Here is a 16,458-nt window from a genome sequence, read left to right as displayed (position 1 = left end):
GTCTACGGAGAGGGGCGGCATACAAATCTAATAAATAATAAATAATAATAATAAAAGATTTTCAGTAAACAAAGCATTTTCACAAAATAATATTGTAACCATTAAAATATAGTAGTTTACACGTTTAAATTTTTTTCAAGCTCATGAAAGGAGTTCAGATTAGCAACTAGCTCAATGATCTTTAGTTTCTATTAACATTAAGTTATACAATTCAGTTTTAGCATTTTATTAATTTTCTTTATGCTCATAGAAGAGTATACTGCACTCACCTTGGTGCCTCTTCAATAACTTTCTGGTTTCTTCTCTGAATTGAACATTCCCTTTCATTCAGCCATAATGCATTGTCATGTTTGTCTGCCAATACCTAATAAGAACTCAGGGTTAATTTTTTTTTTAAAAAAATGCATTCATTCTCTACTTCAAGTAATTACTATTTTCAGTGAAAATATTTCATCAATAGCACTTATTTCACTTAATAATTTCACTTAATAAACACAGCACTTATTTCAATTAATAATCGGTCTATTCTTGTTCTATCCAAATAAGGAAAAGAATAAATATTAGTTTTAGTCCATTCAGTTTAGTTTTTTTGTCCATGAAAAGAATATTGTAAAAATTAGGAAAATATTTATTTTATTTATTTATTTATTGGATTTGTATGCCGCCCCTCTCCGTAGACTCGGGGCGGCTAACAACAGTAATAAAAACAGCATATAACAATCCAATATTAAAACAGTTTAAAACCCTTATTATAAAACCAAACATACATACAGACATACCATGCATAAAATGTAAAGGCCTAAGGGGAAAGAGTATCTCAGTTCCCCCATGCCTGGCGGCAGAGGTGGGTTTTAAGTTGTTTACGAAAGGCAAGGAGGGTGGGGGCAGTTCTAATCTCTGGGGGGAGTTGGTTCCAGAGGGCCGGGGCCGCCACAGAGAAGGCTCTTCCCCTGGGTCCCGCCAAGCGACATTGTTTAGTTGACGGGACCCAGAGAAGGCCCACTCTGTGGGACCTAACTGGTCGCTGGGATTTGTGCAGCAGAAGGCGGTCCCTGAGATAATCTGGTCCGGTGCCATGAAGGGCTATGAGGTTGAAGACTTTGACCCAGAAAAGGTCTCAATAGGCTCCAGCATCTTGCTGAGTCGGATTCACAGTGGTAGAACCCAAAGTGTGGCCATCCAGAGAAGGGGAATAAATGATGAACAAACACTACAACATTGTGATGAACTATGTGCCCCTTTTCTACATGTGTCGTGATATCACACAAAAGTTTTTTTTATCATTGTGAGTGATGAAGAGCCTGAAGAGTATGAAATCTTTCGGACTCTTTTCTGGCACTTACTGTACTACACTACACACAAGACCTACTGACCACATAAAGGCTTTCTTTCTTTCTTTCTTTCTTTCTTTCTTTCTTTCTTTCTTTCTTTCTTTCTTATTTATTTATTTATTTATTTATTTATTTATTTATTTATTTATTTATTCAATTTTTATGCCACCCTTCTCCTTAGACTCAGGGCGGCTTACAACATGTTAGCAATAGCACTTTTTAACAGAGCCAGCATATTGCCCCCACAATCCAGGTCCTCATTTTACCCACCTCGGAAGGATGGAAGGCTGAGTCAACCTTGAGCCGGTGTTGAAATTTGAACCGCTGACCTTCAGATCTACAGTCAGCTTCCGTGGCCTGCAGTGCAGCACTCTACCTGCTGCGCCACCCCGGCTCTCTTACTCTCTTAAAGGCCTTATAAGAAGGACATCAACACCGACATCCCTTAAATTCCACTGAAAAGGTGGCCTGGTAAAGAAATGTTTGTAAACAAACCCACAAGCTTGGAGAACGGACCTCTACCCTCAATTTACTACATTGATATACACAGCCAAAACGATTGTCTATCCTTTTCTTATCATACTGGTGAACAACTGATATCCAAGGCAACCTCCATCAAAAGAAAAAGGTTTTAAAATTTGTACTTGAAAAGTAGTTTACACACCACAGAAGCAAGACTGCGGAGAGGGGCGGCATACAAATCTAATTAATATAATAATAATAATAATAATAATAATAATAATAACAACAACAACAACAATAACAATAATAATAATAATAATAATAATAATAATATTTCGTAAGCTTCTTAAAACCCACCTCTGCCGTCAGGCATGGGGGAACTGAGATATTCTTTCCCCCTAGGCCTTACAATTTACGCATGGTATGTTTGTATGTATGTTTGGCTTTATAATAAGGGGTTTCTTACTTGTTTAGTATTGGATTGTTACATGCTGTTTTTTATTACTGTTGTTAGCCGCCCTGAGTCAGCGGAGAGGGGCGGCATACAAATACAATAGATAGATAGATAGATAGATAGATAGATAGATAGATAGATAGATAGATAGATAGATAGATAGATAGATAGATAGATAATAGTAATAATAGTAACAACTGCTATTAAGGGAAACATGGTCATGCGGAATCCTTTGTTTCTAGATAGTTTGTAACATTATAGCATTAGGACAAAAAGGAATAATAATGGGGATATTTTGCCAGAATAAATTATGTTAAATTGGTTTTGTCTTAATCTCAATGTTCTATAATGCAAAATGTTAGATTAAGTTACTGAGTGGCTTTCGGTTCAGCAACTTTTACACACAAGTATTCATAGGTTAAAGTTCTTCACTTATCGTTAGCATGCAAAATCATTCCTATTAATTTAATAATAAAAGATAACATGGGGGAGGGAATAACTTGGCAAAACCTAGGTGACAACTCCACACTGAAAACCGAAACGGAAGAACACAAACCTGGATTTCTATGTGTCGAGGATTATCAATAAATTTTTCTATTAATAACCGATCATCACCAAAACTCGAAGCAGCTTCTTGAGATGAAAACCTGAACCCTTCCCTTTGTAATAAAGGAAAGAAAATGCCATTTAGAAATATGGACAATATATTGTTTCTGCTTAATAAAAGACCAAGAATCCCTGCATGTAGAAAATAGCTTTGCCTTAAAAGGCCTCAACTGCTGAAAGTACAATAATGGGTACATTTTCATTTTATAGGCATAAATGCCATGATTCATAAGTATTACAAAAGGAAGCCAGTTAGTGCATGTTAAATCTTAAAAAACACCGCAGGTGGTACCACCTACTCATCCTTGACTGATTCTGAAAGAAACTAGGCAGTGTTGGCTCTGTCAGTACCTGAGCGAGAAATTAAAGGAAAATTGACAGGTTGAACGAAGAAGTCAAAAACATTCTGAAAAAGACAACACCAATAATGTTCAGGTGAAATTATAATGAAGTCATCTGCATCTGGTGGTATCTGAAGAATGGCAGACTGTTACACTAAAGATTGTTACACTACATCCCTTATACAGCGGTACTTCTACTTAAGAATGCCTCTACTTAAGAACTTTTCTAGATAAGAACCAGGTGTTCAAGATTTTTTTCAAACTTGCTCAGATACCAAAAGATTTCCGTGTGGTGCTGTCAATCACTTTTATCTGCCGATCTGCTTCCCTGTAGACTTCTTTGTCTATTTTTTGAACTTCCGCTATCGGAGATCGCTATGGCTGCGCCCAGGCAGCCGCCTGGTCGCAGCTCTCCATTCCTACAGCTGCGGGGCTATCCCTAACCCCCTGGGGCCACGGCGATCCATCCCGGGGGGTCCAGGAAACCCCCTGTCCTCGGCCGACCCCTCCGGGTGTCGGCACAACGCAGTGGAGCGTCCTACAGGCTGGAAAGGCAGGCTGCGGAGCGAGAGCTCGGCTTCCGCACCTCCGGCGCGATCGGGCTCCACCCGGAAGTCCCTTTTTGCCTCTTCTTAAGAACCATTTTCTACTTAAGAACCCAAGCCCGGAAAAATTTCCCAGAAAATTTGAGAGCGGCACGAAGGCCCGGACGGTTTCCTGCCATTCCCCCTTTAATCCCGGCCATCTCGGGCTTTTCTGGGCTGCCAGAGGAGCCTTTCGGTGGTGCTTAAGGAGGCTTTGGCAGTCCAGAGTGAACAAAGTATTTTGTTGCCTCCCGGAGCATCTCGGAGGGGAAAGGCAAAAGGGGGCATTTCTCCCCAGCCGAATCAACTCAGTTTCAGCCAAACTGAGGAGTCAGCACAGTGAAAGAAAGGCACCGGCTACAAAGTGAGCGAGCGAGACAGAGAAGAGGGGAGCCTTTCAGCATGGGAAGGAAGAGGAAACAGGTAGGAGCAGCAGCAGCAGCAGCCGCCTTTCTGTCAAATGAGCGGGAGGTTCCCCTCTCTCGCCCGCCTGGGTTTCTCTCTCTGGCGTCACTCCAGTGTATGGGAGGCAGCCTCGTGCCGGGTGTGTGGGAGGCGCGTGCTCCTCCTCGCAGTCTCAGAGTCCCTCTTTTTTTTTAAAAAAAAATATTTTTTGATTCCCCTCACCTCACTTTCTTCCTTCGGCAGCGACTGTCTTCCTCTTCTTCTTCCTCCTCCTCCTCCTCCCACCCAAATTGCAAGCTTTTATTTCTTTCCTAATGGGTTTGCATTTGCTTTTACATTGATTCCCATGGGAAAAATTGCTTCTACTTACAAACTTTTCTACTTAAGAACCTGGACACGGAACAAATTTAAGTTCTTAAGTAGAGGTACCACTGTATATGTGTTGCACAGTCATACACATATTCAAAGGCTATAGTTCTTTCATTCCAACTCTGCCAATCTACTGCAGACATCATTATTAATTCAATATACAAATGTCACATTGGAATAATCAGAACTGCAGATCTACATTTGCACAATAAAAGGAGTATTGCTTTCATTGCCTAGGAGCAGGGGTGGTTTCCTTCCGGTTCAGAGCGGTTCACTTGAATCATTAGTGACCTGCTAGTGACATCATTATGATGTCGGTGCCAGTCTGTGGGTGCCACCATCTTTTTTGTTTTGAGTTGTTTTTTTTTTAATTTAATTTTCTTCTTCTGCACATGCACAGAAGCTGAGTTTCAGGCACTGCGCATGCATCGCCATTTCCAGGGCAGGAGCAGAAAACATCCACCCTCAGCCTGAGTCGCTTAGGCAAGGGAAAGAAAGTGTTTTCGGGAGGCACCCACCTACAGGTAAGAAAACGAACCACTTAGGGAAGGAGCTCCCCCAAAAAAGCTGCCCCCGAAAGTGAAAAGATATTGAACACAGATACGTATGGTGATGCAGAGAACTTTAAAAATTAACATTCAGATGGAACTGGAACTTTTCTTATTGGAATTTATAAACACTCAACTAGGAAAGCCTCGTGGACAATTGGTTTTAATATGATAACTGCAGGGAGCCTATTATATGCCCCCAAAAATAGAAGTTTACAGAAACATCAATAAAAGAGGAAATTATTATGAAGATGGCTGAGTCTGCAGAAATGGCTAAATTGATTTATTTAATTAAGGAGAATACAACCGCTTTTTTAAAAGACTGGAACCCCTTTCAAGACTTTTTGTTGAAAATAGATTAAAAAATGAACTGCTAATTTGGGGATTTCTTAATTAAAATGTTTGTTTATAGGAAGAAGGGAACTATAATATGCAATATGGAAGAGTGTAGATGCTAATTACTATGTTTGTAACTGCTGATCAGAAATTACTTCTTTAAAAAACTGTCTCTATTCTTAATATAAAGTTATTTTTCACTTCTTTTACATCTTTATAAGTTTTTTCTGTTTTGTCTATGCTTCTGTAGTTCTTTAAATCTTTCCAAAAGCCTCTTTGAATAAAATTAATTTTAAAATGTACTTTAAAAGTCCTATTCATTGACTTAAAAATCTCAATAATAAAAAATCATAACTGCAGCAAATGATGTATAATATACACATTTAATTTATCCAATACAGTGATCCCTCGTTTAATGCAGGGTTTAGGTTCCAGGACCACCCGTGATAAATGAAAATCCGCAAAGTAGGATTTTCTCTCTCCCCCCCCCCCAATACATTGTCCCTCACTCCCCCCCCTCCTTTATCTCGCATCTCTCTGCCTCCGCCCCTCTCTCTCTCTCAGGGAATCCTCACAAGGGGCTCCTGGAGGCTCTGCTCCACACCCAGCAGCAAAGTATCGCTTTGGCAGGGACAAGGCAGGCATGCCGCTAAGTTAGCCCCAGCCCCCCTGCCCCCACCCTCCCGCTGCTGCCAGGACCGGCTAATTCGGCTGAAAGTCTTTAAAACAGCCTACCTCCGTTCGTTACTGCTCAGGTTAGGGGAGAAGGTCCAACTCAGGCAAAACCACCGCCACCCGCGCTCACTTCCTGGTCTTTCAGCAACCCGCGATGCACTGAAGCCGTGAAAAGTAAACCACTAAGTGGCGAGGGATCACTGTATTCTATCTCCATGCATATGTGGAAGTGAGAAATTTCTAATAAATTTATAAGGCATATAAAATTTATAGCTATCTCCAAGATGTCTCTCTTCTTTTTTTCATAATATGCTAACCTGCTCTCCCCTCCCATGCTATATGATCCATGGAGGAAGGAAACTGTGCAAATGTAAAAACCTAGCAAAAAAGTTATTTGATAATAAAAGTGAAATAACCAATGACTAAGTTGCCTATGGATTTCTACACATTAGGAAAATATTCGTATCTAATATGTGTATAAATAAAAAGTCTTTTAGATCAACATAAATTAGCATTTCTAATTACTGGCCTGTTGACCATAATTTACTTTACTTTTTTTTAAGTTTCTAATGTGCATTTTTTTCTCAGGCATTTAAAGATAACTTCATAAATCACATTTCTAAACTATAAAATAAAATTAAAACTCCAATCAAAATCATTTAGAGCCATCATCTGGTTAAACACCCTCCACAGTTGACATGCAAATCAGAGGCGGGATTTTAAAAAATGTACTATCAGCTCTGTGGCTGTGGTTTAGTGTATGTGCCGTGGCTTGGTGTGCGTGGCAGAGGAAGGATAGTGTAAAATCTCCATTCCTACCCCACTCCAGGTGAAGGTTACAGTGAACCCTCGATCATCGCGAGGGTTCCGTTCCAGGACCCCAAGCGATGATCGATTTTTCGCGAAGTAGCGGTGCGGAAGTAAAAACACCATCTGCACATGCGCAGATGGTGTTTTTACTTCCACCGCCCTTCGCCCGCCCACCCCGTTGCTCGCGCCTGGGGTTTCCCCGCCCGCGCGCCGCCCGCCCGCCGCCCGCCCATGCCATTGCTGGGGCCGCTTCCCAGCTGGGAAGCGAAGCTGGGGTCCCCGCGCGCGCGCCCGCCCACGCTACGAGCGGCATTTCACCTTCCCTCCCAGGCAAAAAGATGCCGGCATTCTGGGCTGATGGGGTCGGACTTCCCAGGCGGAAGGCGTGCCCCTCTCCCCGCATCTTTTTGCCTGGGAGGGAAAGTGAAATGCCGCTCGTAGCAGCTGCTAGAGCCGCCGGCATTTCACTTTCCCCCCAGGCAAAAAGATGCCGGGGAGAGGGGCACGCCTTCCGCCTGGGAAGTCCGGCCCCATCATCCCAGAATGCCGGCATCTTTTTGCCTGGGAGGGAAAGTGAAATGCCGGCGGCTCTAGCAGCTGCTACGAGCGGCATTTCACTTTCCCTCCCAGGCAAAAAGATGCCGGGGAGAGGGGCACGCCTTCCGCCTGGGAAGTCCGGCCCCATCAGCCCATAATGCCGGCATCTTTTTGCCTGGGAGGGAAAGTGAAATGCTGCTTGTAGCAGCTGCTAGAGCCGCCGGCATTTCACTTTCACTTCCACCCCCTAGCCAAACGGCTTTTTTCGTGTTTAGCGCTCGAACGCCGTGCTAAACAGGAAAAAAGCCGTTTGGCTAGGGGGTGGATTCTTGCTTCTTCAGCCCCCTGGGGTCAAGCGGGCGGGGGGGCGGCCGGGACCTCGCCTGTCTCCGCCGCCCGCATCGCCCCTCCGACGGGCCCGCCTCCCCCGCCCGCCTCTGCTGCAGCCACCGCCGCCTCCCCGACTGGCACAAAAGGGCCCCGCCCGCCCCGCCCCAAAGTTTACCTTGCGGCGGGATTCAAAGTGCTGGGGTGAGGGGTGTCACTTCGCCGCTCGTGTCCTGGCTAAACCGGGCGGCAGGAGACAGGCTTTGAGTTTTTAGCTGCGGGGAGAGAAGTAGGACTTTCCTAACTCCCTCCCCCCGCAGCCAAAACTCAAAGCCTGTCTCTTTTTTTTCTTGCGGCGAGCCCAAGCTGTTCCCCTCTCGACCGCAGCCGAGCTTTCCTCGGCCCCCTTTGGCCCCGTCGCCTCCTCCCTGCCTGCCTTTCCTCGCCAAGCGCACGAAAAAAAAGAGAGAAGGCTTCTACCAGAAGCCGGGGACGGCGGGCAGGGGCATGAAGGATCTCTTGCAGGGGAAAAGCCGCTAGCCAGCTTTCGGAGCTCCTCCGCCATCACCCGCTTCTGGTAGAAGCCTTCTCTCTTTTTTTTCGTGCGCTTGGCGAGGAAAGGCAGGCGGGGAGGAGACGACGGGGCCAAAGGGGGCCGAGGGAAGCTCGGCTGCGGTCGAGAGAGAAACGGCTTGGGCTCGCCGCAAGAAAAAAAAGAGACAGGCTTTTAGTTTTGGCTGCGGGGGGAGGGAATCCCGCCGCAAGGTAAGCTTCGGGGTGGGGCGGGCGGGGCCCTTTTGTGCCAGTCGGGGAGGCGGCTGCAGCAGAGGCGGGCGGGGGAGGCCGGCCCGCTGGAGGGGCGATGCGGGCGGCGGAGACAGGCGAGGTCCCGGCCGCCCCCCCGCCCACTTGGCCCCAGACCGGTGCAGCAGGAAAGGGACGGAGAAGGCTCACTGGCAGCCCTTGCCCATCGCCGCGCCTTCGCTTCCCCCCCTCCCCCGCTGGATCCGGCAGCGTGCTGAGGGGAATTGCCGCGGACTGGAGGCAGTGAGGCAGACCGGCTCCGAGGCGAGCGGCCAGAGCTGCGCCCTCCTTCGCCCGCCAGGTGAGGCGAAGGCGAGGGGCGCGCGGCTGCAGCGAGGAGCCGAAGATCCGGGCGGGGAAGACCCAGGGAAGGTTCCTTCGTCCGCCTAGCAGCTGATCTGCTCGGCAGCGCAGCACCAGCGAGGAGCCGAAGATCTTCGGCTCCTCGCTGCTGCTGCGCTGCCGAGCAGATCAGCTGCTAGGCGGCCGCTCGAGAGCAAGAGGGGGAGAGATAGAGAAAGAGAGAGAAGGAAAGAAAGAGATGAGAGAGGGAGGAAGAGAGTGTGAGAGAGGAAGAAGCAACATAGAGAAAGAGGGGGAAGACCCAGGGAAGCCTCTGCCCGGCGGGGAAACTCCACCATCTACGCATGCGTGGAAGGGCACGCATGCGCAGATGGTGGAGTTTACTTCCGGGTTGAAAACTAGCAAAATAGCCCTTTCGCGATCCTTGAGGACGCGAAACTCGAGGGTTCACTGTACTGCAAAATCCCCATTTCCTCTCAATCAGCTGGGACTCGGGAGGCAGAGAATAGATGGGGGCGGGGCCAGTCAGAGGTGATATTTACTGGTTCTCTGAACTACCATACTCAGAATTTCCACTACCAGTTCTCCAACCTACTCAAAATTTCCACTACTGGTTCTCCAGAACTGATCAGAACCTGCTGAAACGCAAGGCTGATGCAAACCAATATGAGGTTATAGAGAAGCTATTTGTGGATCCTTACAACATGCAAACACATACTTCCTACCAACCCCATCAACTCATAAGTCCTCCCTCCAAAAGTGTAATAAAATCCTGTTTTAGTCACTGAAAATATTTGAAACTCAGCAGACAGATTCTATTGGCAAAACTAATTGGACTATGTTGGTGAATAAAGCAAAGCTTGTAAACAATTAATCAGCTAATGTCATTATAGGATTTGTTTATTTACATATTCAACACCTTTCTATCACACTGCAATCAAAAATGACTCTCGGCAGCTTACATAGACTATAAATAAAAATAATTGACCACAAATAAATTTAAAATAAAGGGAGACGAATAACAAATATTAGCAACAAAAATGTCAAAATAAGTAAGGAGTAAAAATAAAAGAAAAAGTGGATGGCGCCATATACTGTATACAGTCAGGGGAAAGCTTTATGAAACCATTCAATTTTCAAATCCCCCCCCCCCAAAAAAAAATCAGCAAGGAGGCAGCTAGCCTGATTTCAATCAAAGGGCTGTTCCATGGCATCAGTCCTACCATAAAAATGCTGTGCCATCTTATTTCAGTCTCCCAAGCTTCTGGAAACTATGGGATTAATGTACCTAATTTATTAATAATTCCAAGATAGGATGGGATCGGATGGAATAGAATAGAATAGAATAGAATTCTTTATTGGTCAAGTGTGATTAGACACACAAGGAATTTGTCATTGGTGCATATACTCTCAGTATACATAAAAGAAAAGGTTTGTCTATCTATCTATCTATCTATCTATCTATCTATCTATCTATCTATCTATCTATTCAATTTTTATGCCGCCCTTCTCCTTAGACTCAGGGCGGCTTACAACGTTAGCAATAATACTTTTTAACAGAGCCAGCATATTGCCCCCACAATCCGGGTCCTCATTTTACCCACCTCGGAAGGATGGAAGGCTGAGTCAACCTTGAGCCAGTGATGAGATTTGAACTGCTGACCTTCAGATCTACAGTCAGCTTCAATGGCCTGCAGTACAGCACTCTACCTGCTGCGCCACCCCAGCTCTTTGTCAAGAATCATGCGGTATAACACTCAATGATTATCATAGGGTACAAATAAGCAATCAGGAGAAAATCAATATTATTGTAAATTGTAAGAATACAAGCAACAAAGTACAGTCATAGTCATAGGTGGGAGGAGATGGGTGATAGGAACAAGGAGAAGACTAATAGTAATGCAGCCTTGGTGAATAGTTTGATAGAGGTGAGGGAATTATTTGTTTAGCAGAGTGATGGCATTCGGGAAAAACTGTTTTTGTGCCTTGTGTCCTTGTTCTTCTTTTTTAATGGAATAGTAGTTGAATGATACTGACAGAAAAAAAACATATATAGGCATATGTACAAAGGTCCTGCATAAGGAAAGTGTGAAGGTATACCAGGGCATTTTCCCCAATGTTAGTACCTTAGCTGTTCTGCAGGACCATTTCACCTTGCCCAAGGTCAAACTGATTGTGAAAATGGGACTCCTAGTTCATCCTTAGAATGAAGCAACACAAACCACAATTGGTCTTACACCGCTACGTAATGTGGCTTTTTAAATGGGTTGCACCCAAGTTTATGATATTTTTTTGCTGCAGTTATTAAGGAAGTCATGTGCTTGTTAAGTGAATCCGACCAAGGGCATAAATGCCCAAATTTTGATGACAGGATCACACAAATTATTGACTGGTTATTGATAAGCAACTTTTCCAGCACTTGTATAATTTTGAAGAATCATTTACTGCAGCGGTCCCCAAACTACAGCCCGCGGACCACATGCGGCCCACTGAGGCCATTTATCCGGCCCGCCGGTGAGTGACAAGAGCACAGAGAAAAGAGAGAGAGAAAGAAAGAAAAGGGAAAGAGAGGGAGGGAAGGAGAAGTGGAGAGGAATGAAGGAGGGAAGGAAGGAAGGAGAAATGGAGGGAACAAGGAAGGAAGGAAGGAGGGAGGGAGGGAGGGAGGAGGAGGAGAGGGGAGGGGGGGGAGGGAGGGAGGGAGGGAGGGAGGGAGGAATGGAGGGACAGAGGAAGGAAGGACTGTTTGGGGGGGGGATTTTTAAAAAAATTTCTCTCAACATACATTCCAACAACACAGTGTACCCTCTAATTTTCCATGAATAAAATGCAGTATTTTGTTAGTAACTAATATCAATCATCAAAAAAGTTGCAAAAGTTTTTTCCCCCTAATTTTGTCATCCAGTTACATTCATTTTTTAAATTAAATTTCCTCCTTAATGTTCCTTCAAAAAGTGCAACACCAATTATATTTCTAACTTATTAACCATTATGAATTTCATATATGAATTTCAGACCTTCTCCCCCCTCTAAATAGTACATTCCCATTTGCTTTTTATTTTAAAACAAGGTATGTATAGTGTGCATAGGAATTTGTTCATAGTGTTTTTTTATAGTCCGGCCCTCCAACAGTCCGAGGGACAGTGAACTGGCCCCCTATGTAAAAAGTTTGGGGACCTCTGATTTAATGAATGGTCATCAGACAAGGATTACCTGCAACAGACTGCCCTAGGGATTAAGAGCAAAATCGTGTTCATTTGCTTCCTAACTGCTAGTTTATCATAGTTTATGAGAGCTTTAAAAAAAAAGAATGGCATAGTTTCATTTGAAAACAGGTGTAGTCATAAAGATTGATTTCTGGACAGCACCTTACCTGGATTCTTCATCATTCCATGCAACTCTCATGCCTTTTCCACCACCACCTGCCGAAGCCTTGATCATCACAGGGTAGCCTAGCAGCAGGGAACAATTAAGACAGAAATTTAAATTTTGATCATACATTTATGACAACTGACCACATGTTCAATGACAAGGTCAATAACATGCTTATTAAAAAGCTTTCTGCTGGGACGAGGAATTTAAACTGCGTTATCTGTACCGTAGTGTCGTTTTAATGACAGCAATCCCTTGAATTTAAGTTGATCAGATTGAATTAGCAACAGCCCATAAAACATAGCATTTTAATAAATATCTAAAGCAATTGTCTTTTCATCAAAGGATCCTCAAACAAGCAAAAGCATTTTTTTAAAAAAGAAATTGGAATTTCAACTTAACCCTAACAAGATCTGCAGGGGGGGGAAACAGTATGTTAATTTAAATTAATGGCATTGTTTCGTTAGTCCAATAAAAACACCAAGATGTTTAATATGAAGCAGCCAAGGCCCTTCTGAGGGTTTTTACATTTAAAAAAACTATGAAAAACAACCAATATTCGGATAATAGATCAATAAAGAAGTCTCCAGTTTTAAAACAAACTTTGCATACATGCAGTTTTCAAATCACAACCATTCATTTAATCACTATTCAAAGTTGCAATGGTACCAAAGAAAATGGCTTACAACTGGTACTCAGGTTCACGACCATCAGAGAATCCCCATGGTCACATGATCAAAATTCAGGCAATTGGCAACCTTTTACAATGATTGAAGAATCCTGAGATCACGTGATCACCATTTCTAACCTTCCTAGCCAGCTTCCAACAAGGAAAATCAATGGGGGGAAGCCAGATTCACTTAATGATGATCTGGCTCACTTAAAAACTCACTTAAAAAGCAGAAAAAGTCATAAAATCAGATTTGACTTAATTTGCTTAGCAATTAAAACTCTGATCCAAATTGTGTTGTATGTCAAGCATTACCTGTACTGTATTTCATTCAACAAACATACTCTCTTCTCTTTACTCGTGTAGTTGATGGCTACCATCTATGCTTTTATACCACCTGATCTTATTTTATGAAATATACATTTTCTGAATTTGTGTTTTTAAAAAGGAATTGAAGGAAAAGGAGATGGCAAGCACTTCACGTCACAAGGAATATTATGTATTAAAGAAGCCAATTAGCTGTATGAACAAAATGATAAGACTATAACCAATATGCATTCAATTCAATTCAATTCAATTTATTAGATTTGTATGCCGCCCCTCTCCGAAGACTCGGGGCAGCTCACAACAATAATAAAAACAATATTCCAGTGAAAACAAATCTAATATTAAAAAGCACATAAAACCCTATCATATTTAAAAAAGCAAACAACATATAAATACCCAAACATAAATGTAAAAAAGCCTGGGGGAAAGGTGTCTCAACTCCCCCATGCCTGGCGGTATAGATGGATCTTGAGTAATTTACGAAAGACAAGGAGTGTGGGGGCAGTTCTAATCTCCGGGGGGAGTTGATTCCAGAGGGCCGGGGCTGCCACAGAGAAGACTCTTCCCCTGGGCCCCCCCAAACGACATTGTTTGGTCGACAGGACCCGGAGAAGGCCAACTCTGTGGGACCTTATCGGTCGCTGGGATTCGTGCGGTAGCAGGCAGTTCCGGAGGTACTCTGGTCCAATGACATGCAGGGCTTTAAAGGTCATAACCAACACTTTGAATTGTGACCGGAAACTGATCGGCAGCCAATGCAGGCCACAGAGTGTTGCAGAAACGTGGGCGAATCTAGGAAGCCCCACGATGGCTCTCGCGGCCGCGTTCTGCACAATCTGAAGTTTCCGAACACCTTTCAGAGGTAGCCCCATGTAGAGAGCATTGCAGTAATCGAACCTCGAGGTGATGAGGGCATGAGCGACTGTGAGCAGTGACTCCCTGTCCAAATGTATTATGAGAGTGTCGTTATATGATGGAAACTCCCAGGGTTCTTTTATTTTTACCTGTACTGATTATCATTGCTTAAATATCATTAGATGAAGAGTTAAGAAAAACCCTTTCTTTTTTTTCTTTTTTAATTTTTTGGCTAATTTCATTTCCAACTAATTAAATTGTTGGCACAAAGTTAGACAGAGTTTAAAATTTGACAGCAGTACATAATTATGAATAGAGTTTTTAGGTAATTTGGTTATTAAGCTTCACATTTTCATGTTGCTCTATGCCAACTGAATTTTTATGTCAAAAATGATGATTACATATACATTATTGTATATAATTTTTGTGCCACTCCTACATAGTAAATTGTTTCTGCATTATCTGAGTATTTTTAGCATGAATTATTTATTTTTATGAGGTTTACATCTAGAATTAAACTTGGACGTTTCAAATTATATTGGGGTTATTTCTGACTTCCTGGACAATTTTATGAAGTACTATAGAAAATATTTACTATTATTTAAATCTTCTCCCTACAAAGACTGAAACATCTCTGACATCAATGGAGCCCTAGAAATATAACAAATTCTAATCAATTTAGAATCAATGAATACCTATCGGAGTGGAATATGGTGTGTTCTCTACAATCTTTGAATGGAGAACTTCGGAATTTATCATACGTGTATTGCGTAGAAAATTGAATTGCATAGAGATTAATCACTTTTTTGCAGGTCCACACTTTGTACTGGATTTTTTAAAATGAAATTAATGAAAAAGCACCAAACCTTGGTGTTACTTCTTTACTCAGTCTGTTTACATATCAATACAACTCGCATTAAAGCTCTGATCATTGGCAATATTATACTAACATTTCCCACCCCCAGAATTATTATCCCTTTTAAATAGAACTAGTGAAAAGAAATCTGCAGATTTCCTATTCTGAAAAGAGACATTAGGAAAGTGGACTTAATCTCTAAATCAAGGATCCCCAAAATAACGGGCTGTCGCCCAGTATCGGACTACATCCCATTCAGAACTGGGCTACAGAAGCAGCAGGTAAGCACACATAAAGCTCCATTTGTAACAGTAGCGGGTACACTCCGGGGCCGCCTTCTGCCGCACGAATCCCAGCGACCAGTTAGGTCCCACAGAGTTGGCCTTCTCCGGGTCCCATTGACTAAACAATGTCATCTGGCGAGACCCAGGGAAAGAGCCTTCTCTGTGGCGGCCCCAACCCTCTTGGAACCAGCTCCCCCTGGAGATTAGGATTGCCCCCACCCACCTCTGCCGTCAGGCATGGGGGAATTGAGACATCTCCCCCTGGGCTATATAATTTATGCACGGTATGTTTGTGTGTATGTCTTGCTTTTAAATAAGGGCTTTTTAGATATTTTAAATATTAAATTTGTTATTGTACATTGTTTTTTTTACTATTGCTGTGAGCCGCCGCGAGTCTACGGAGAGGGGAGGCATACAAATCTAATAAATGAAACGAAATGTGCAAATGGAGCTGTATGCCCACACTCACCCACCATTCCTGTGGAACAATCCTGCCTTTCCCCCTCCCCCTGCCAGTTTGCAAAGCCAGAAAGGTTGGAGAATGCTGCTCTAAGTAACTTGATTTGCTGAATAGACCTAGAGACGGACCACTTTCCTCAACTGGAGAGTCAATTAATCTCCCCACAGAGTCTGCCTTCAATTTATGCTCTGAAAAACTGAAAACCTGGGGGGGAAAACCTGGGGGGGAAAGAAGAGAAACAGGAGAAGAACAAAAAGAACCTGCCTAAAAATTTCAAAGGAAAAGGTCCAGTTTATTCAAGGTGGTAATAAATAATAACTGGGCTGATTATATTGATTTTATTTGAAATTCTATCCACAATTGTGATTTTAACCTTCCCTGTTCTTCTATTTCCATTTTTCCCCAAAACTTCTTTTTGTATCTAGAAATTAAGCTTTGTTTTAGAAGAAAACTTCTCATTAAAACATTCCTCCTGTGCAACGTCACAAAGTTAGTCAACTATGTCTTATGTTTCAAAACAACCAGAAGCTTTCTTCAATTACGCATTTCTTGGTTAGGGGAAGGGGGAAAGGGATAGGGATAGATCAGAATCAGAATTACAATTACAATTGTTGGAAGAGACCTTGGAGGTCTTTTAATCCAACCTCTTGCTCAAGCAGGAGACTTTATATTACGTCAAACAAATGTGTTATCCAATGATCGAGCACCCACAACTTCTGAAGGCAAGCCATTCTACTGATCA

At 43.1% G+C, this 16,458-nt stretch overlaps 1 protein-coding gene across 1 annotated transcript in view; it reads right to left on the bottom strand.

Moving 5' to 3' along the window:
* PCCA (propionyl-CoA carboxylase subunit alpha) overlaps positions 1-16,458 on the bottom strand; it is a 326,677-nt gene that overhangs the window by 209,491 nt on the left and 100,728 nt on the right. The window contains exons 9-11 of the mRNA XM_070751229.1: positions 12,266-12,344; positions 2,804-2,906; positions 270-364 (exon numbers count right to left, since the gene is read on the bottom strand). Of these exons, the coding sequence (XP_070607330.1) occupies positions 270-364; positions 2,804-2,906; positions 12,266-12,344 (277 nt within the window). The remainder of the gene's footprint in view (positions 1-269; positions 365-2,803; positions 2,907-12,265; positions 12,345-16,458) is intronic.

Source organism: Erythrolamprus reginae, chromosome 4 (genome assembly GCF_031021105.1).
Source record: "Erythrolamprus reginae isolate rEryReg1 chromosome 4, rEryReg1.hap1, whole genome shotgun sequence".
NCBI classification, from domain to species: domain Eukaryota; kingdom Metazoa; phylum Chordata; class Lepidosauria; order Squamata; family Dipsadidae; genus Erythrolamprus; species Erythrolamprus reginae.
This window is presented reverse-complemented; position numbering and strand designations above follow the sequence as displayed.